Source organism: Notechis scutatus, chromosome 2 (assembly GCF_049901735.1).
Source record: "Notechis scutatus isolate UNSWTSFEM ecotype Mainland chromosome 2, rNotScu1.2, whole genome shotgun sequence".
Classification (NCBI taxonomy): domain Eukaryota; kingdom Metazoa; phylum Chordata; class Lepidosauria; order Squamata; family Elapidae; genus Notechis; species Notechis scutatus.
Genome location: NC_142010.1, coordinates 42,066,854 through 42,086,287, shown reverse-complemented (window position 1 = coordinate 42,086,287; position 19,434 = coordinate 42,066,854). Strand labels below are relative to the sequence as shown.

At 37.1% G+C, this 19,434-nt stretch overlaps 1 protein-coding gene across 5 annotated transcripts in view; it reads right to left on the bottom strand.

The window, feature by feature from the left end:
• The window catches only part of ITPR1 (inositol 1,4,5-trisphosphate receptor type 1), a 246,074-nt gene that overhangs the window by 56,202 nt on the left and 170,438 nt on the right, over positions 1-19,434 (bottom strand). For all 5 annotated transcript variants that reach the window (XM_087954613.1, XM_087954609.1, XM_087954611.1 and 2 more), the window contains 3 exons: positions 16,098-16,230; positions 11,130-11,320; positions 417-597 (listed from right to left, as the gene is read on the bottom strand). In XM_087954613.1, the coding sequence (XP_087810739.1) occupies positions 417-597; positions 11,130-11,320; positions 16,098-16,230 (505 nt within the window). The remainder of the gene's footprint in view (positions 1-416; positions 598-11,129; positions 11,321-16,097; positions 16,231-19,434) is intronic.

Sequence of the window (19,434 nt, the reverse complement as noted above, 5' to 3'; positions counted from 1 at the left end):
GGGACATGAAAGGAATCCCCAATTGGGTGTCCCCCCCACCCCCGGAGAATGGTGATGTCACCAACTAATCTTTCCTACCAGGAAGTGGTTGAAAAAAAACCCTAATTTATCTTTAGATTGAATTGAGAAAGTCTGCTTTTAATTACAGAATTCTAGATCTTACTGCCTGCAGAGCAGAGAATGTTATATGAAAAGCTGAAGCAACACTCAAGCTGGCTGGCATACGAATATTGAGAATACCTGTCACCATTTCAGTAATTGCCATATCCAAAAAAAATTGAAAAAGGAAGATGATGTCATGGTAGGATAGCACTCTTTTCCTTCTGTGGACCAAAATCAGAGGATCAATAAAATACTTAATCACATGATTATTTACTTTCAATTGGGCATACTCTACTGTAGCTCCTAAACCTTACCTCTCTTCCTTGCTGGCACATCTCTGTCGGAGTCGTCATCTTTCTTTTTGTTTCCCAAATCACTGGTGTTAACGGTGACTGTGGCCTTGATTTCTTGCTGAGCAACTTTCATACGATCATAAAAAACTTTGAAGAATTTTTCTGATTTCTTATCTTCCAGTAAGCGACAAAAAAAGGAGTGCTGTAGCAAAATAAAAGCCCAGGAAACTGATAGTTTAGAAATAAAAATGAAATCTTTGTAATATCAAAGACATAAATTTAAAAAAAACTAAATGCGCTCTCTGTGAGCTCCACAATCATTAACTGAGCTACTGCAATATTACTAAATAAAAACTGTTAAAGATAAAGAATTATAACCTCACAGCCAGCGTAGAATTATGAACCAACTATCCACAACTGCTAATTCGGAAATAAGAGCAGAAAAAGTAAAAAACAGTGACTATGGAATAGTTTCTCCTCAATATGGTTTGTTGCAACTATTGCAGCTGTTAAGCATACCATGCCCTAACAAGAATAACAAAATAACAAGAGTAACAGAATAATAGAGCTGGAAGGGACCTTGGAGGTCTTCTAGTCCAACCCCCTGCACAAGCAGGAAACCTTATACCATTCCACACAAGTGGCTGCCCAGACTCTTCTTAAAAGCTTCCAGTGATGCAATACCCACAACTTCTGAAGGGAAGCTATTCCAGTGGTTAATTGTTCTCACACTTGGGAAATTTCTTCTTAATTCCAGGTTGCTTCTCTCCTTGATTAGTTTGTTTATTTATTTATTTATTTATTTATTTATTTATTTATTTATTTATTTATTTATTTATTTGATTTGCCAATTGTTTACAAGATTTTTTATTTATTTTATTTATTTATTTGATTTGCCAATTGTTTACAAGATTTTTTATTTATTTTATTTATTTATTTGATTTGCCAATTGTTTACAAGATTTTTTATTTATTCCATCCATTGTTTCTTGTCCTGCCTTCTGGGTGCTTTGGAAAATAGGTTGACCACCTCCCCTCTTCGTTGTTACAGACCCTGCGAAACATGTTAGAACTGCTGCACTCCAAAAACGCCGCAGAAGGAAGGATTGAACGATACGGCGGGCAGTGGTATGCGCGGGGCAGCTCACACCCCACAAAACCCCCCCCCCCCCCCCCTCCCCCCCCCCCCTTCCTGGGCGGTGAGGGCGACCAAAGCGGGGACCCAACCAGACCGAAAAGGACGGCTGCTCCCCCCTTCTTTCATTTGTGCTGATCCCTAACAAGCAACTCTGAAAGAGAAATTTTTTTTATTTTTATTTGCGTCTGCAGGCTCAACGACCCGGTCTCGCCCGGTGGTTTGCTTTAGCCCACCGGTCACCAACCGGTGGGCCATGCCCACTGGTGGGCCATGAGAAAATTTTAGTGGGCTGCAGAGAAATCTCACCACCAGAGCATTCCCCCCCAAAAGCAATTAATCCAGGCTGCACAGAAACACAAGGCTGCTCAGCCCAGATGGCCCGCGGGAACCCTCCCCACCCACTCACTCCTTACCTGGCAAACTTGTCTGCTAAGTTGCTATTTTTCCTTTTTCCGACCATCATCTGTTCTGCTGTGCCAGGAGATTTAGATCAGCTAGGAAGCAGGAAATGGTTGGATTTCTTGCTTTCTAGCTAAGCAGAGCCGAACCTCCCTTAGGACTGAAGGTTTGCTTGCAAGCAAATTCAGTGCAGACTCACGGCAAGCAAATTTGAGACTGAGCTAGCTGATGGCAGATAGATAGGTCACTCAATGATTCTGTGAGCAACTCAATCTGCCTGCTTTGCCTGATTTTGGATAAAAGTTGCTTTTTTAAAATAAAAAATTCAATATTTACATACATAGTGTGTTGTGAGTTAATTTTGTGAGTTTTCTTGCTAGCAAATTTTATGAGTTTGCTTGCAAGCAAATTTTGTGTGACAGACTGAGCTAGCCAATGGCAGATAGATTTCTAAATGAATCTGTAATTCTGTGAGCAACTTAATCTTCCTTCCTGCTTTGCCTGATTTTACGTAAAAGTTGCTCTTTTTTATATAAAACATTCAATATTTATACAAATATTTATAATATTTACATACAAGCCATGCCCAGTCAGGCACATGACCACCAAGCCACACCCATAAATTAGGCCACACCCACATAACTGGTTAGTGGTCCCTGAGATTTAAAATTATGAGTTTGGTGGTCCCTGAGATCCAAAAGGTTGGCGATCCCTGCTTTAGCCTGTTGCTGCAATTAGCCTATATGAAATGTGTGTATGTGTGTGTGTTTGTGTACACACACATACAGTATCTCACAGAAGTGAGTACACCCCTACACATTTTGTAAATATTGAAGTATATCTTTTCATGTGACAACACTGAAGAAATGACACTTGGCTACAATGTAAAGTAGTAGGTATACAGCTTGTATAAAAGTGTAAATGTGCTATCCCTTCAAAATAACGCACCACACACCCATTAATGTCTAAACTGCGGGCAGCAAAAGTGAGTACCCCCCAAGTGATAATGTCCAAATGGGGCCCAAAGTGTCAATATTTTGTGTGGCCACCATTATTTTCCAGCACTGTTTTAACCCTCTTGGGCATAGAGTTCTCCAGATCTTCACAGGTTGCCACTGGAGTCCTCTTCCACTCCTCCATGACATCACGGAACTGGTGGATGTTAGAGACCTTGCACACCCCCACTTTCCATTTCAGGATGCCTCACAAATGCTCAATAGGGTTTAGGTCTGGAGACATGCTTGGCCAGTCCATCACCTTTAACCCTCAGCTTCTTTAATATGCCACCAGGGAGGGAAAACAGCTACTTAGGCCCAATTTGGACATTATCACTTAGGGGTGTACTCACTTTTGTTGCCAGGGGTTTAGACATTAATGGCTGTGTGTTGCGTTATTTTGAGGGGACAGCACATTTGCACTGTTATACAAGTTGTATACTCACTACTTTACATGTAAGGATCATGTAAGGAGCTCACCTGTGATTCCATTTCGCTTCAGTATGTGAGTAGCTGTTATATCTTTCCTTTACCAATATTACACAATCCTATTAAGGGAGCCTAATCCAGGAAGCCCCCACTGGCACTTGCCCAACATTTGCCCAACAACTTTCACGTCCATTCCCAATGGAAAGCCAAGTGGGGGCCTTGAAAGCCCAGTTATAGGAAGATATATAAATGACCCTATAAAAAGGTGCCATTGAATTACATCAGCAATGGACAATCCTGAATAAGATTTGCATCTCACTTGGTGTCTGCCAGGACTCTCTGTATAAATGGGGCACAGTATCCTCCCCTCATTGTGACAGTGGGTTCCCACATCAAACTCACATGATGACTGGCTGTAATCTGAGGGCACTATCTGGTCTGTGTGTATATACATACATACATACATACATACATACATACATACATATATGTTTTCGTAGATTTTCATGGGTACAGGTATGCAGGTCTTGGCGTGTTCTGTTTTTCCCCGTGTGCTCTCAATCTTACACGGGAAAAGACCCGAACACACCAAGACCTGCACATATATATATGGTATTCAGCTTTGTTCGGGTATTTTCCCACGTCATTATAGTTGTGCTTTTAAAGTTGTAGCAACGTTTCGGCAGAATCTCATCTGCCATCATCAGGCTTCTGTATTGTGAGATTCTGCCGAAACGTTGCTACAACTTTAAAAGCACAATTATAATGACGTGGGAAAATACCCGAACAAAGCTGAATACCATACATGTAAGTACCCGTGAAAACTTAAGAATACACACACACACACACACACACACACACACACACACAGCTAGTCCATGTATGATATGCCATATACTAAATGACTAATAATAATCCATATTGGGAATAATCTCCTTCTCCTCCATTTATTTTTGTTCCTGGGAATTGCTTTCGTCCAGGTTTCTTTTTTGTCATAATCACAATGCCATATGCCTCTCTTTCCTTCTGAAAGCTTTAACAACTCTCATGTGTTGGGCAGCATTCACAATCGGATCATTTACTATGATGTGCTACAAGCTGTTAGGAACCTTTCACAAATACTGGCCATTGCAAAATGAGAATTCAGTTTAAGCACTGAATATTCATATTCCCATAGTATATTTATTTTTGATACTCAATAAATTTCTGAATACTGTATATATTGCAGATAAGCCAAGAATTTTAGTTGCCAAAATATATCCCCCAAATTGGGTTGGCTTATCTGCAGATGGTCTTATCAGCATATATACAATATGTGTATCTTGTACATATTTTCATACAAAATAAGCTCATCCACAGATAAATCAACCTCAAACTGAATAGCAGTTTGCATGTTTTAATTCCACAGTATACCAGGGAACTGCTGTTGAAATGGTAAAAACTTAGCATGAACTATGAGTGATATAGCAATGCAGCTAACCTATTAGAACGAAAAGCTGAATTAATGATGCCTTAAGGATGGTTTTGTTCATATTAGATTTTGCTCATATTTGTGAATTTTCACATTTATCATATGTATTAGAATCATTTACCTCAAATAGGGTTACCTAGGTTTGTGCTGTAGTTGTAATTATTTATTTATACCATAGTGCTAACTTAGATAACAGGAAACTTGAAAATTTGCATAAAGAAGTTTGGCTTTCACTCAAATTTAGTAATCAGAAACTCCCCACTGTCTTCTTGTTTTAACCTGACATTGCAGGTCTGTGGCCAGAATTCTATACAGACTATAAAATTCTAACCTCTATAAATTCTATATAATTTATTTATTTAAATGCCTGAGAAAAGAATTCCTTATGTAAAGCATTCATTTGCAGTGGTAAAAAAAATTGAAGTGTAATTTTTGTCTCGATTATTAACGGTAAGAAATATTTTGCTAAACATTTATCCTTATCCTTTTTTGGGATGTGATTGTATGAGTTTTGTAATACCAACATAGTCAGCTTGGTCTAGTGAAGGAGTCTTCAAACTATGCTGGCTGGAGAATTCTAGAAGTTGAAGTCTACAAGTCTTAAAATTGCCAAATTTGGAGACCCCTAATCTGGCGGTTAAAAAAACAGGCTAGGAACCAGGAAACTGAGTTCTAGCCCTGCCTTGGACATAAAAGCCAGCTGGGTGACTTCAGTCTAATCCCAATTCACCTCACAGAACTGTTGTGTGGGGAAAATAGGATGACGAAGGCATATGTTTTCTGCCCTGAGTTATTTATAAAATATAATAAAGGTGGGATTAAAAGAACTTTAAAAGTGTCTGATCCATTTTCATATTTCAAAAGTGATTAAAGAGCCTCATGTTGCTGAAAAGTATGTCTAGTTTGATGAAAAGAAGGGCTAGGGGTGACATGCTGGCAGTGTTCCAATATCTCAGGGGCTGCCACAAAGAAGAGGGAATCAAGCTATTCTCCAAAGCCTTTGAGGGCAGGACAAGAAGCAATGGGTGGAAACTAATCAAGGACAGAAGCAACCTAGAACTAAGGAGAATTTTCCTGACAGTTAGAACAATTAATCAGTGGAAGGACTTGCCTCCAGAAGTTGTGGATGCTCCAACACTGGAAGTTTTAAAGAAGAGACAGGACAACCATTTGTCTGAAATGGTATAAGGCTTCCTGCCTGAGCAAGGGGGTTGGACTAGAAGACCTCCAAGGTCCATTTCCAAAGCTGTTATTCTGTTCTCTGTTTTTCAAAAACAGATCATGCCAAACGAATCTTATTTCAAAAGCTTGAATTTATATCAGTTATGGTTGAGCCTATAATTGATAGTAAGACAGCAGTGAAGTACTGTAGATTACAATATCAGCTCTTTCCAGCTCTATGTGATCAGAGCAGCATCCTTTCATCAGATGCCACTTCTAAAGAAAAATACAAGAACATACCAAGAATCCAAATCACTTACAGTAATATAACTGAAGCAAAAAACCAGACGTGCATGAAGTAAGAATTTTGAAAATGTATTTTTCACAGATAAACATTTAAAGACTGATTTATCACGTACAACACAGGATGAGGGCAATACTGAAAACTAAAGAAACCCTGTTAGCTTGGTTAGCATTAATAGACAGTTCTTCCACAGAAATTAGCATTTCAGCTGACTTTTAGCCAACCACTTGAATGTATTTATTTTAATTTTAATTTTTTTCTTCTTGTGCCATATTCATCATCAGATGTTGGTGATCATGTTGGCGATCCTATTTTTATCAACGGCCGCACGAAAAAGTGCTGTTGAGTTTTGTCCAAACCAGTTCCTTAGATTTTGAAGCCATGATGTTCTTCTCCTGCCTGGACCCCATTTGCCTTCAATCTTTCTTTGAGGGATTAAGTGAAGTATGCTGTATTTTTCTGGGTTGCATCACATGCCTAAAATATTCTAACTTTCACTTTTTAATGGTTTTGATGATTTCCCTTGGCTTTCCCAGGTAGCTTATAACCTCCTCATTTCTGATGTTGTCATCCCAATTTAATTTTATATCCCACCTTTATTATTTTTATAAATAACTCAAGGAAATGAACATATCTAATACTCTTCCTTCCTCCCATTTTTCTCACAACAACAACCCTGTGAGGCAAGTTGGGATGAGAGAGAATGATCAGCTCAAGGTCATCTTCATTAGGATCTATTTAGCTTCTTCCTAACTTTTACTGAACATAAGCTTGTCTTTACGCTTACATTCAAATATTATATAAAGCCAACACAAACATTTTAGATTTAGATGTTCATTAGACAGCCTTTCTCTTGACCTGAAACCGTCTATTGGACACTTCTGTTGATGAAATACCATAACTGAATTAAACTTTTATTACTATGCTATGCATGGAAATGGATTAGGGCAAGGGAGCTTTCACAGCCAGCAAGGCATATCTGGTGAGGGATTTCTCTTTCGTTCCTTACGAGTTATGATAAGGAACTACATCAGGGGTCTTCAAACTTGACAGCTTTAAGACTTGTGGACTTCAACTCCCAGAATTCCTCCTCCAGTCATGTTAGCTCAGGAATTCTGGGAGTTGAAGTCCACAAGTCTAAAACTTGCCAATTCTGATTTTAAAATAACCAGAAGCACCAATAGATTACCCACAATTAGAGACTGTAATTTTAGCATACAGTCCAGTATTAGTGATGTTGTGTCAAATCAATCCTCAGAACTGAGGACAGAGTTACTAGTAGTTTTCTTCCACTGGGAGCAATCTATACTGTCAAATGGGCCATGGCTACCTACTTGATTTCTGAAAAAGTCTTGCATGAGATGAGTCTCTGCTGCCCAAATGCTAATTAGCTTCCTGCTTTATACTAGGGACAAACATCCAGGGCAAGCATAGAAAGCAACAGAAAAGGGAAGAAGATTTCAAGTGAGCAAAGGATGGATTAATGTGCAAAAATTACAGGTAATATCACAAGTTCTGCTTTTTTGTTCCCCTGCACTGATTAAAAATGTAGCAGAACAACCAGATGGTTCTGGGTCTGTGGGAGTCGTGGGACTACAATTTCAATATGTTTTTTAAAAAAATACCACTTTCTTCACACATTTAACACAGCTGCAGCAAACACACACCCACAGAAGTATAGTGAGCCTTTAAACCACACATTATCGGTACAGGAGAGAGAGAGAGAGAGAGAGAGACATCCTACTTCCTTCCTGAATGAAGGATTTGTATGTGGGTGTGAGAACAAGGACATTTTACTGGCTCCTGAAAGTCAGCAACCCTTATATATATATATATATATATATTGGAAGAGATAGCACAGAAAAGGGAACTGAAGAAAACCATGGCAACCAGTCAGTCCACCTACCCACTCCACCCACTAGCTTCATTTGCTGACGCATAACAAAAAAAAAATGACCAAAAGATCTCAAGCTGTCTCTACCAGCTTGAGAAGGTGAGCAAACCCTCAGAGCTCATTAAATTCCTCCCTTTGCTTGTTTTGTATGCCTGCAGCTACTAGCCAGTTGAATATAAATAGAAGTTATATAACATCCTTGTTGATTCCTGTGCAAAAAAACAAAAAAAGGAGCATGACCTTGTTTCAAAAAGCCTGCTTCTTCCTGCTTATCTAAGACTAATCCTTATAGGGATTAACCTGAATCCACCTGTAGCTGATTTTCATGCCGAAAGAAAGTTACATTAAAAAGAAGAAAGCCCCGTGCTGTTCTGTCCTGATTTTCTGAGACACTCTAAAATTTGTACATTAATTACCTGGGCAAATCTCATTTTAGGAAGTCATTTTAATTAGCCTGGATAATTGTATTTCTTTTATACCTACAGAAGAGAAGACTGGACTATGATTTCCATGTGTAGCAAATACATCAAAAATTAAAAACAACTAAAGATAAAACTGAACAGGTTTGCTGTCAATTCTCTTCCTCTCCTTTTACACCATTGGTATTTTGTTCACCCATATCTCCTCCACAGTCACATATGATGACTTGACTACCCATCAACAGGAAAGTTAGCTAGTTAGTTTGGTACTTGAAAGTTATTCTGAGCTTCTGTCTAAGGAGAGTCTGAGTCTGTATGCTGCTCATTACGCAAATGCTGTGGCTGACCCACCTCTTCTAGCTACAGTATTACAGGAATGGATGATGCTTCAGAACAGGCGACCAGTACACTGTGCAACTTGGAATAACTGTGCTTTTATCAGGCTGTTAAACAGCTTTTAAGACTTTTCTATTTAGATACGAGCCAGGGGCTGGGGGAGAATAAGCAATGTGGTTGGTTTTCTATATGTGGAGATGAGGGAAAGAAAGAGAATAGATTTGTTGTTTTGGAACAGAAAAGAATTGAAGATGGCTTAAATAATACTCCTGCCTATCAAACTTCTTTCTCTTACATTTTTCTTACCTCAAGTTCTAGCTAAGCTTTATCTTGCTGCTATAACTCCACGATTCCAAATTATTAACCTCTCCTTTCTCTCTGGTTCCTGTTCTTCTGGAAAGATTCCACTGTCATCTTTATTCTCAATGTTGACCTATGCCATTTACTTTTAACCTGCTGCTTAGTTTAACTGTGCTTTCATTCCTCCAACTCTGGCTTTGACCATCTTCCTCTCTGATGTCCATCTTTTTCATTAATAAATCATTAACGATTTCCCCTCTATCAACACAAAGTACATTTGCTCTCTAATTTTCTATGACCTTTTGGCTTTGATATGATGTGCTCTTTTTCTGTTCAAGTCTCTATGATTCCAGTCCTAGGTAGTTCTATTATTATCTGTTTAATTCATCTTTTCATGTTTCCCACTTTAAATTAAATATTTGACAATTTGTTATAGTATGTAACAAGAATTACACCCTAGTGGCCCATTAGTTAGAATGAAGTTTTGCAAGCAAAGTCTGCCCTAGAGTAGAGTTTGATCCTGATGAGGCTCAAAGTTGACTCAACCTTTCATCCTTTTGAGTTAATAAAATGAGGACCTAGATTGTTGGGGGCAATATGCTAACTTTGTAAAGTAAGAGAGTGCTGTAAAGCACTGTGCATCGCTATATAAGTCTAAATGCTACTGCTATTCATTTAAAATACAGCACAGCTCAAGAATTCAGGCTTAAATGTGGAAATCTGATGACATGGGGTGAACTATTATCATTATTCTGATGATATAGCTCTGTCCTGGATCAAACAAGTGATCTTATGCAGGTTCTGTCTCAGTGACTGGAGAATGTAGGAGTCTGGATGGGAAATAACTAGATTAGCTCACAACCCTGCCAAAACTTGAGTTTTGGGGATTGTAGATTCAGGGTTTTTTTGTTCTTGGGTTCTAGATGGAGTTGCACTAGCCCAGAAAAAAATGGTATGCAATTTGGAGGTCTTTCTGAAGTTAAGATTTCTGCTTAAAGAGCAGGTGGCAGCCATGGCCAAGTGGCCTTTTACACAAAATATAATATTTGCAGCTCTTCCTGGCACTGCTCATGTTACATTTGGCTTAGAAACCTGCAGAGTGGTTTACCGCAATCAGCTCTATGTAGGAATGCCCTTGAAGACTATCCAAAAGTTGCATCTGGGTTCAGAATACAGTGACATGGGCAGTAATGAGCACACATTGGTGTGCCCATGTTACATCTCATGGTATGGTATGCCCATGTTTTTGTGTTGAATTTATGTTTTACTCACAAAGAAATAAGGAGAGACTAGTATACATCTATTTCAAGCTATTTAGCTCTCATCAGCTAGCCATACCTTCTGGGATTCGAACCCAGGCTACTTGCATAGTAGGTAGATGTATTAACCTCTAAGCCACAGGATCTCCAGGCCTTCTACCACAGCTTCCTACCAGGGGAGAGATAAAGTGTTGTTGTTGTTGTTTTTCTTTCCGGTCTATCAGGGCAACAGGAAGCTGTGAGTTCTAGTCCTACATTAGGTATAAGTCAGCTGAGTGACCTCAGTCCCTCTCTCTCAACTGTAAGAAGTAAGCAACAACAAACCACTTGCAAAATCTTGCCAAAATCTCAGGGACTAGTCCAGGCAGTCACCAGGAGTAAAAACTGACTGAAAGGGACAAAAGAAGGTGTATGGTTGCAATAGAGCTTTTCATTTTTGTCTTTAAAAAAAGGTATGGTGATTGAGATACCGGAAACAGTGTACCCTACCCATCTGCCTTTGAGTAAAGATATTTTTTGACCACTGATACTCCCATGGCAGCTATTTCTGAGAATTCATACAAGATTCCTGTATAGTATCAGATCTCTAACTAGCAGATACCTGCATCTGCATGGGAATACTTTTCCTACCTGTATAATTGTGTTGCCACCTTCCAGTAGGGCAATAGCCAACAGGATGCTTTCATGGAAAACTCTATCACTAGTGGCATTCATGATGAGGTCTATAACTAGATTGGATGCTCCTTCCTTATCCAAGTGACACTGGACTTCTGTCAAACTCATTTCACCACGGTTTGTTGAGCTGGATCCTGATCCACCTCCTATAAAAAGAAACAAACAAAAATGAAGCTTTTGGGGGTTTCTCAGCATTAGAAAATGTGTCGCTTCCCTTCAAATAATTAAAGCAAGCAAAGAAAGTTTTAACTGTGAATATGTTCTCGTTTATTATCTGCTTTGCACTATCATGCTTTGCTCTTTATGGTGTTAGCAAGTGACGGTGTTATTAGAAATGTTTTTTTATTTTTTAATATTCTCTCCAACCTCAAGGAGCTCAAATGTGATAGCATTATAAATAGAAACAATGTTAGAATAGTTTCATAACTATCATGAAGCAACCATAAATTACTAAGCCAGGAATAAATTTAACCAACGTAATTCAAACCATTTGAAAAAGGAAGTCCACAAAACTTTTCTAAAAAGGCTAGTTCAGATGCTATTACAGACTGATTATAAACCACCCAGAGGATTTCTATAATTAGGTGCAAACTAGTCTAATCAATTAATCACTGTGGTGACACAAACAATATAATTATTCATTTAATTCCCATTCTCCTTTTAAATCTGTTGGTTAAATTGGTTAAGGCAATACAAATAAATGTCATTTGGGCCTGTTAGAATACACATTATGATCAGAATTTAGGATTTACAAGAGAGACCATGTGGTCTGTCCAAGTTTATCACATCTTGTTTCATTCTTTTTTTTTAAATACAGTTTTATTTGGGTTTTCACACATACAAAATACAAGTAAAACATATTTTTTGAAAATAGCATGGTCCCGGGTTGAACTTCTTTATACAGACACAAAACTCAATTTCATGCTCCTTTTTGTGTTCTATTCAATATCTTATACTATTCTACATTTTCTATATAGTTTTTCCCCTCTTTTAATTTTCTCAATTTTATTTTGATTATCTCATCTCAATTCAAATCATTATATTTATACTTTTGTCTATTCTGTTTCAATTTCATATTACCTTTTCTCATTAAACAAATCTTCTCCTGTAGTTACTAATTGGAGTATGACACCTTTATATCTTTTAATTACATCCATTCAACTCTTATTTAAACTTCAATATATACCTTAAGGTTATGACCTTCAATATAATACATAATACATAACTTCCAATCGAATTCTGCTTGGTACATTCTTATAGTACACACTATGTTCTTTTTTTAAAAAAAGGATTATAAATATATGTAGTTATAAACCCTCATTCCATTCCAATTCAGTTCTATCATTAATAATCATTAAAATCTTAACATCTTTAACACTTCTTTTCAATTAAATATCATACTTCCTTAAAGACACATATAATCTCCATAATTAATTTTTCCCTTATTTCTCTTCACATATGTTTTGTAAATCATTAAATATTCATTTTGTTACATGTATTTATTGACAAGCATTCCACTGAATTATGATAGCTATTTTATCAAACATTTTAATCATACATTGTTTCATGTTTTCTAAAATTATTTCTGTTTCTAATATAACCATACTATCTTATGTACCTTTGCAGAATCCCTTTTTCCATTAAATTTTCACCCATTATCTCTAAATAGGCCCTGTTTCTCTATATTTTGTTTCTGTCCTTTATAACTTCTTTTCCTTTCTTTCTTCCCTCTCATCTTCTCCCTCCCCTTTTTACCCCCTTGTCTCTCTACTTCTAATTCTCTCTTCTGCATTTACCTCTTCTGTTGCTTTCTGATTTTATACTTATTTTTCACTCTATTTTTTGCGTGTGTGTGTGTTGTTTTTCCCAATCTTAAACTTTCCATTCTCTTTTCCCCCACCTAAGATTACTTGTTCATTAAAGATGGCTTCTTTGTCGCAATCTTCTTGTTCTGCAGGCATTTCTTGTTGTTTTTCATAATTCCAAATCTCCATTTCTAAAAACTGAAATACGAAGCCAAAAGAACCTCTCCCTTCTTGTGCATCTTCTTTGTACTTTTTAAGTTCCATTTTCAGTTCTTCTAAAAGTGGAGCCATTTTAAACAGTTTTAAACAACCACCCGATTGATTTTAGTCATTCAAAACAATAACCAAGAATCCAGAAATCATCAAGTAATCCAAATAGTCCCAAATTATTTCTTCTTATTTCTTTTTCCACTTTCTCTTCCTGGGGTTTTTGTTGCAATATTTCAGTTAAAATGCATCTTTTGGAAGTCTTGTTGAGATTTTGCTGTAAGTTCTTTTTAATTCCAGGCAGTTTCCTTCCTTCCAGATCCTGCGCTTTTATTCTTTTTCTCTCCTTTCTTGTTTTCAAAAGCTTTTAATTATCCAGAAATCTTTATTATCCCGTTGACTTTTTATTTTCAGCATTAAATGCCTATTAATGTCAAAGTGGATTTTTTTTCCAATTTCTTGCTTAAGTCTCTTAGCTGTCAGTACAGGAAAAGGAGAAAAAAAACCCCAAATCTTTTTCCTTTTCTCTCTCCTTCGTAGCTTAAAAATCTTCTTTGGGAACAATGTTATTGTTGTTTTTTTAATAGTTTCAATTCCAGGGTACCTTATTTGTTGCTTTTGCTGTTTGACCTGGTCAACCAAAACTTTCTCTTCTTATCTTCCTCCTGCACATTCTTTTCCGGTCGAGTTCTTTGTGGTGGCCATTTCTGACCACCGCTACAACCACCTTTGGGAAAGGGAGTAATGGCCAGCTGGGGAGGAGAGATGTGGCTCTCCTCAACCCTGCAGGCAGTCTCCCCCTTCTTCACCACCTCTACGGGGTGGCTTAGCTCCAAAACCAGCTGGCTTGGGGCGCTCCAGCGGCAAGCACAGATCGAAGCCTCGCAGAGACGAGGTTTTGGTCTGTCGCCGAAGAAGCTCAAACCGGAACTCCCATCTTGTTTCATTCTTGAATGGAGAGATACCATTGGACAGTTTGCATGCAAATATTGAAAATTATAATCTCTTAGCAGTCCCACATTTTTCCTTAGGTCAGATAGTCTGTCATTACATATAGTCCTCCTTTAATGACCACATGTTCAGTAACTGTTCTAAATTATGATGGCATTGAAGGCTTATGAGCTATGGTAGTGCAGTGGTTAGAATGCAGTCTTGCAGGCAAACTCTGCCCACAGCCAGAAGTTCGATCCTGACCAGCTCAAGGTTGACTCAGCCTTTCTGCCTTCTGAAGTCAGTAGAATGAAGACCCAGATTGTTGGAGGCAATATGACGACTCTGTAAACTGCTTAGAGATGGCTGTAAGGCAGTATGGAGTGGTATATAAGCCTAAGTGCTATTGCTATTATGAATAATCCTTGGAATTGTCTGCCATCATGTAATCATGATTTCGGTACTTAGCAACCAGCTCACAATTACAAATATTGTACCCCACAGTTGTGTGATTGCCATTTACATCATTCACTGCCAGCTTCCAACATGCAAAGTCAGTAGGAAAGGAGACAGGAAGTCGCAAATCACAATCACATGACTGTCAGGTGGTGCTCCATTCAAAATTCAAGAAAGAAATACTTAGACTCCTTAATTAGAGAAAAGACATCTTTTACTGAAAATGAAGTGGTAACATCAGTAGAATTCTGAATCTGAGAAATTAGGCGCGCAGATCACATATACAAAGTGATGGAAATGTTCCCACCCCCCATAGTTCAAATGATTCTTCCAATTAAAAGTTGTGAATATGATCATGTGGACATCTTCAGGTGGTGATGAGGCCTCTGTCCGTTGACCTTGGCATATTTTGATAAAGATTTGCAGCTGTGCAGAGAAAAGAAAGCTAAGCGAGAAATAGAAACCTAAGCAGGAATTTATACTCCCCCCTCTTCTCATTTACACAACACAAGAATGTAACACCTCCAGCTCTCTTCCCAGACGTTGCCCCCTCCTCCCCCCATTACTTATGGCAGCCAAAAGATGCAAAGCAGTAGTAGAAGATCTTGAAGGCTGACAATGACATTGCACCTGACAACTGTGCTTAACAATGGCAACCAGTAATGCCAGATCTACTGCCATAAGTGCATGTTAGGCATGAAAGCTAAGATCCACACATGAAGGTTCAATTAAACTGATTTATTGCTGAAGCCTTTGCATAAAAATGTTCTCAATTAATGGCCAAAACCTGTTGATAAATATACTAGCTGTTTCCCTACAAGAATAACTCTTTGTGGTGCATTGATTTGAGGGCAGGATTGGCCCAAAATCACCCAACTGGTTTCCATTCTAAGGGAGGACTATAACTCAGAGCCTCCTGGTTTTTAGCCAAGCACATTACCCACTATACCAAGGGCTGTCAAACTCCCGACCCACGGGCTGGATGCATCACATGCTGGCCACACCCACACCTGGCTTAGCAAAGGGGGGGGGAAAGTCCTGATATGTCACATGACGCTGCCATGATGACATGAGTTTGACACCCTTGCACTACACAAATGGGCTATTTTGTTTTTTGCTGTTTCTATCTCTTTAATAAATGCTAATGTTTAATAAATAATCCCCCTGTGAGAGAAATGGGTATTTCAAAAATGTGATATAAAAATAAATAAAAAAATAAAATGGTTACTGATTTTATTAAAGACTGTATCAAAATTATGAATATCAATAAGTTTCACACTAGTAAAAATGCATGCATAATAAATTAGAAAAAAAGGGGAGGATGGGAGGAAGTTAATGAACAGGCCAGTTTCCAATAGTTTAATTCAAGAGACAACTTTCTGAGTGACAGAGAGGTAACAGAGGATGAAAAATACCTGCTGAAACAGCTTCAGAGACTCTCAGCCAGATTCAACCAACAATTAGGGGACAGAAGAGCCAACATGACAGTCTCACATGTAATCAAGCGGCACTGAAAACATCCTACCTGCTCCCCCAGGTTTGTTGGGCCCTGCAGGAGATAAAGGCCCATTGCCAAAGCTGGTGAGGCTCTCTCGTCTTCCTCCACTTCTGATGTTCCCGTAGTAACGATTTACCAAAATCTGTCTCAAGGCTTCCCCCTTAATTCAAAGATATTGAAAGACAGAAACACATGATGAATGGAACAAGTGAGCCAAAGTCAACAAAAATAGTAAAATTGGATTTTAGCTGGTCAGAGACACAACAGAAATAAAATTGGGAAGAAGAGATATGAATGTATATAAACAACAACAGAAACACAGTGTACCTATACCCATTTAGAAATGTTCTGTCTAGATCTTCAGATACATTTATACATGCTACTAATAAATAGATTTACACTAAAAATAGCATATTCTAATATGAATGAAACATGGAAAAAGCAGTGAAAATAGTATATAGGATGCAGCCCTTAAATATCTATGAAACTAGTATTATAGTTCTGTGACTGATCACAATTATTGAAAGTATATGTTACACAAATTTTCCCTTCTTAGACTTCCAGAAAGACATTTCTTACCATGAAATAAAATATATGTGCATCTATTGTCTCTATCAATGAAATAAGTTGAATGTATATCCTTTACTTTGGAACTTCCTAATTCAGTTAGATTAACTTTTAAATTCAGATCATTACAACCTAATGTACATACCTCTGACTAACAATTTCTTAAAATTTTGAAAAGGAGGATCACGAAATGCAAATATTTCAACAGAAATGTCACATGATAGGAAATGGACACCACTGCCCCTTTCCTGTATCTCCTTCTTTCCCACCTCTATAAGCACAATGATAACAATTAATATTAGAACTGTCTATAAATATAAAACTAAGCAATTAAAGTGAGAATAATTTTTCCTTTAATTTTCAGTAGCTGCATATGAGGGCAAATGGTTTTCTTGTTTTACAGAATGCTGCCAAGATGATTGCAATAAAGAGAAGCCATCCAAATATCTCAAATTGGAGAACTGATATTAGAAGGAAGTCCAAGCAGGTAAGTTAACACTGTAAATCTAATAATAAATATTGTTTCAGGTTTTTTACTGTCTTATTATTGACTTCTGAAAAAAAAGGAAGAGCTGTTCTCCCCTGTCAGCAATAAACCTGCAGGATAGAATGTGAGTGCATTTGTATTTTGTCTCATTTTACGCCCCATCACCACCATCAGATGAACCTCTATTCTTGACACATCCACTCCTGGCACATTCAGCACTGCTCTAGTGAACAATTGTTGTGAAAAGGGGAACAGATTAGAATAGTTCAAAGTCCCAATATATTAATTTTGCAAGCATTGAATATTGGCCACTCTTTTATGAGATTGAAGCAAACTTTAACACTGTCTAAATATTCCTGAAGTATGATTTCATCTAATTTCAAGATAGCATGAGGTAACTTTTTACAAAAGGTTTTTTTTTAATTTAAGAGTTATACAGAACTCAAGCTCATAGAAAATTCAGTATGAGTTAAGCCTCTTAAGCATTCCTTTGTTGCACAACATATCCTTGGAACTGAATCAGCTGCATCCAAATTTCGTGAGGAGTTAAACACACTACCTATGGACATCCCCAAATTTGACAGGCTTTCTTCAAGCATTGGATTTATATTTCCTTTCAGCTGATTCCTGAAATATAACAATGCTAAATAGATTGTTGGAGCTTACCGGTGAGCTCCTCCCATTCAAACATAGTGAGAGGTAAAGAAGCTTTTAAAAATGAATTGGAAGACTAGTCTGTTGGTTTCTAACACAATTAGACTATTATTTAGAATAATCTTGAAAGTGAGGATCACCCTTTAGAACTGAGAAAGAAGCATTCGAATTATAAATAGTTTTACATTATACTTTTGGAAAATATTTACACACACACACACACACATACACACACACACATCACTCTCACTATCGCCTAAGATGTTCTGTATCTTTAAGTGGAAAATAAATACTCTCAATAATAAAATAATAATAGCAGTAAACAGCCTGGAGATAACTTTATTGATTGTACATTTTTGTATCCACATGAAGTAATTAGTTCCATGTGCTTTGAACATTTAACATATTAAGTTATAAGCTGCTTAAAAATGGCATATGCACATAGTTTCTTAAGAGAGCAGGGAAAAGGATATTAATAATTTTCTGCAAATAAAAACCACTTTTGTATCTTTCATTTTTATGTATATCTCATGTTTTACAGGAACAGTAATTGATCTCTCAGAGTCTATACTGGTTTTACCATGACTAAAGATAACTGTATCAAGGATTACAGGAAGCATTTCCTCAAGCACTAACAATTTTGCCTCCAGTAAGAGATCTTATTCACACAATCTACTGACTCCAATGAGAAACAAGTGCCACTAAGATTGAATTTGATTTTCCTATAGGTCACATAATTGCCCTTTTAAAAAAAAAGATGAAAAATATTTGAGTCAGTTTATCAGGTAGAAAGAATTTCAGTTCAATTACTTAGCTGTGTTTGACCAAGAGACAATGCTCTAGTAGCAGTTTTTCATGAACTATGTTATAGTGACATTTAAATATGCTTTATTAAATCAAACTTTTCAATATCCTGCCTTCAGATATACCAAACTTTCACTCCTGTACTTCCTAGCATATATATCCCAAATTAGGCAATACTAATATTTGCTGTAAACAGTATTACTGTAACAACATGACTATATGTATCATAGTCTGAACTGAACAATAATAATTTTTCAGGCCTTATAAAAGCTGAATTCAACTAACGATGGTTGCATGCAGTTTGGGTCTCATAAAACAAAATAAATAATCTACCTACCTATCTATTTATCTACCTACCTATCTTCCCACCTACCAATCTAATCTATTGAAATCAATTGTTTCATTTGTATAATTTGAAGACAACAAAATCAAGCAAATTAATTCCACTTCAACTATGTCATCTTTCTGCTTCAAAGATACAATATTTGTTACCAGTAGCAACAATGATATCACTACATACTGTATATTTGAGATATACATTGAAGATAAGCTTAATTCTCATCTTCACAGAAAATAAAAAAGCACTCATGATAATTAGATTTAAGTGTCTATGTTATTCCCAATAAAGAGTAATTAACTTGGGAAGTGCAATATTCCTAAAAGAAAGTTATTACTACTGCAAAAGGATAAAATCTTCCATGATTCCTCCTTTCTGGAATTAGTGTTATATGTAAAAGAATTGTACACTTTATACTGTTACAATAAATCATCATTATGATTACAGCCATTCAGTTTGTAAAGATATTTTTGTTTCTAATTCTCTGTGCAATACTTTTTCTTTTTCTTTTTCTC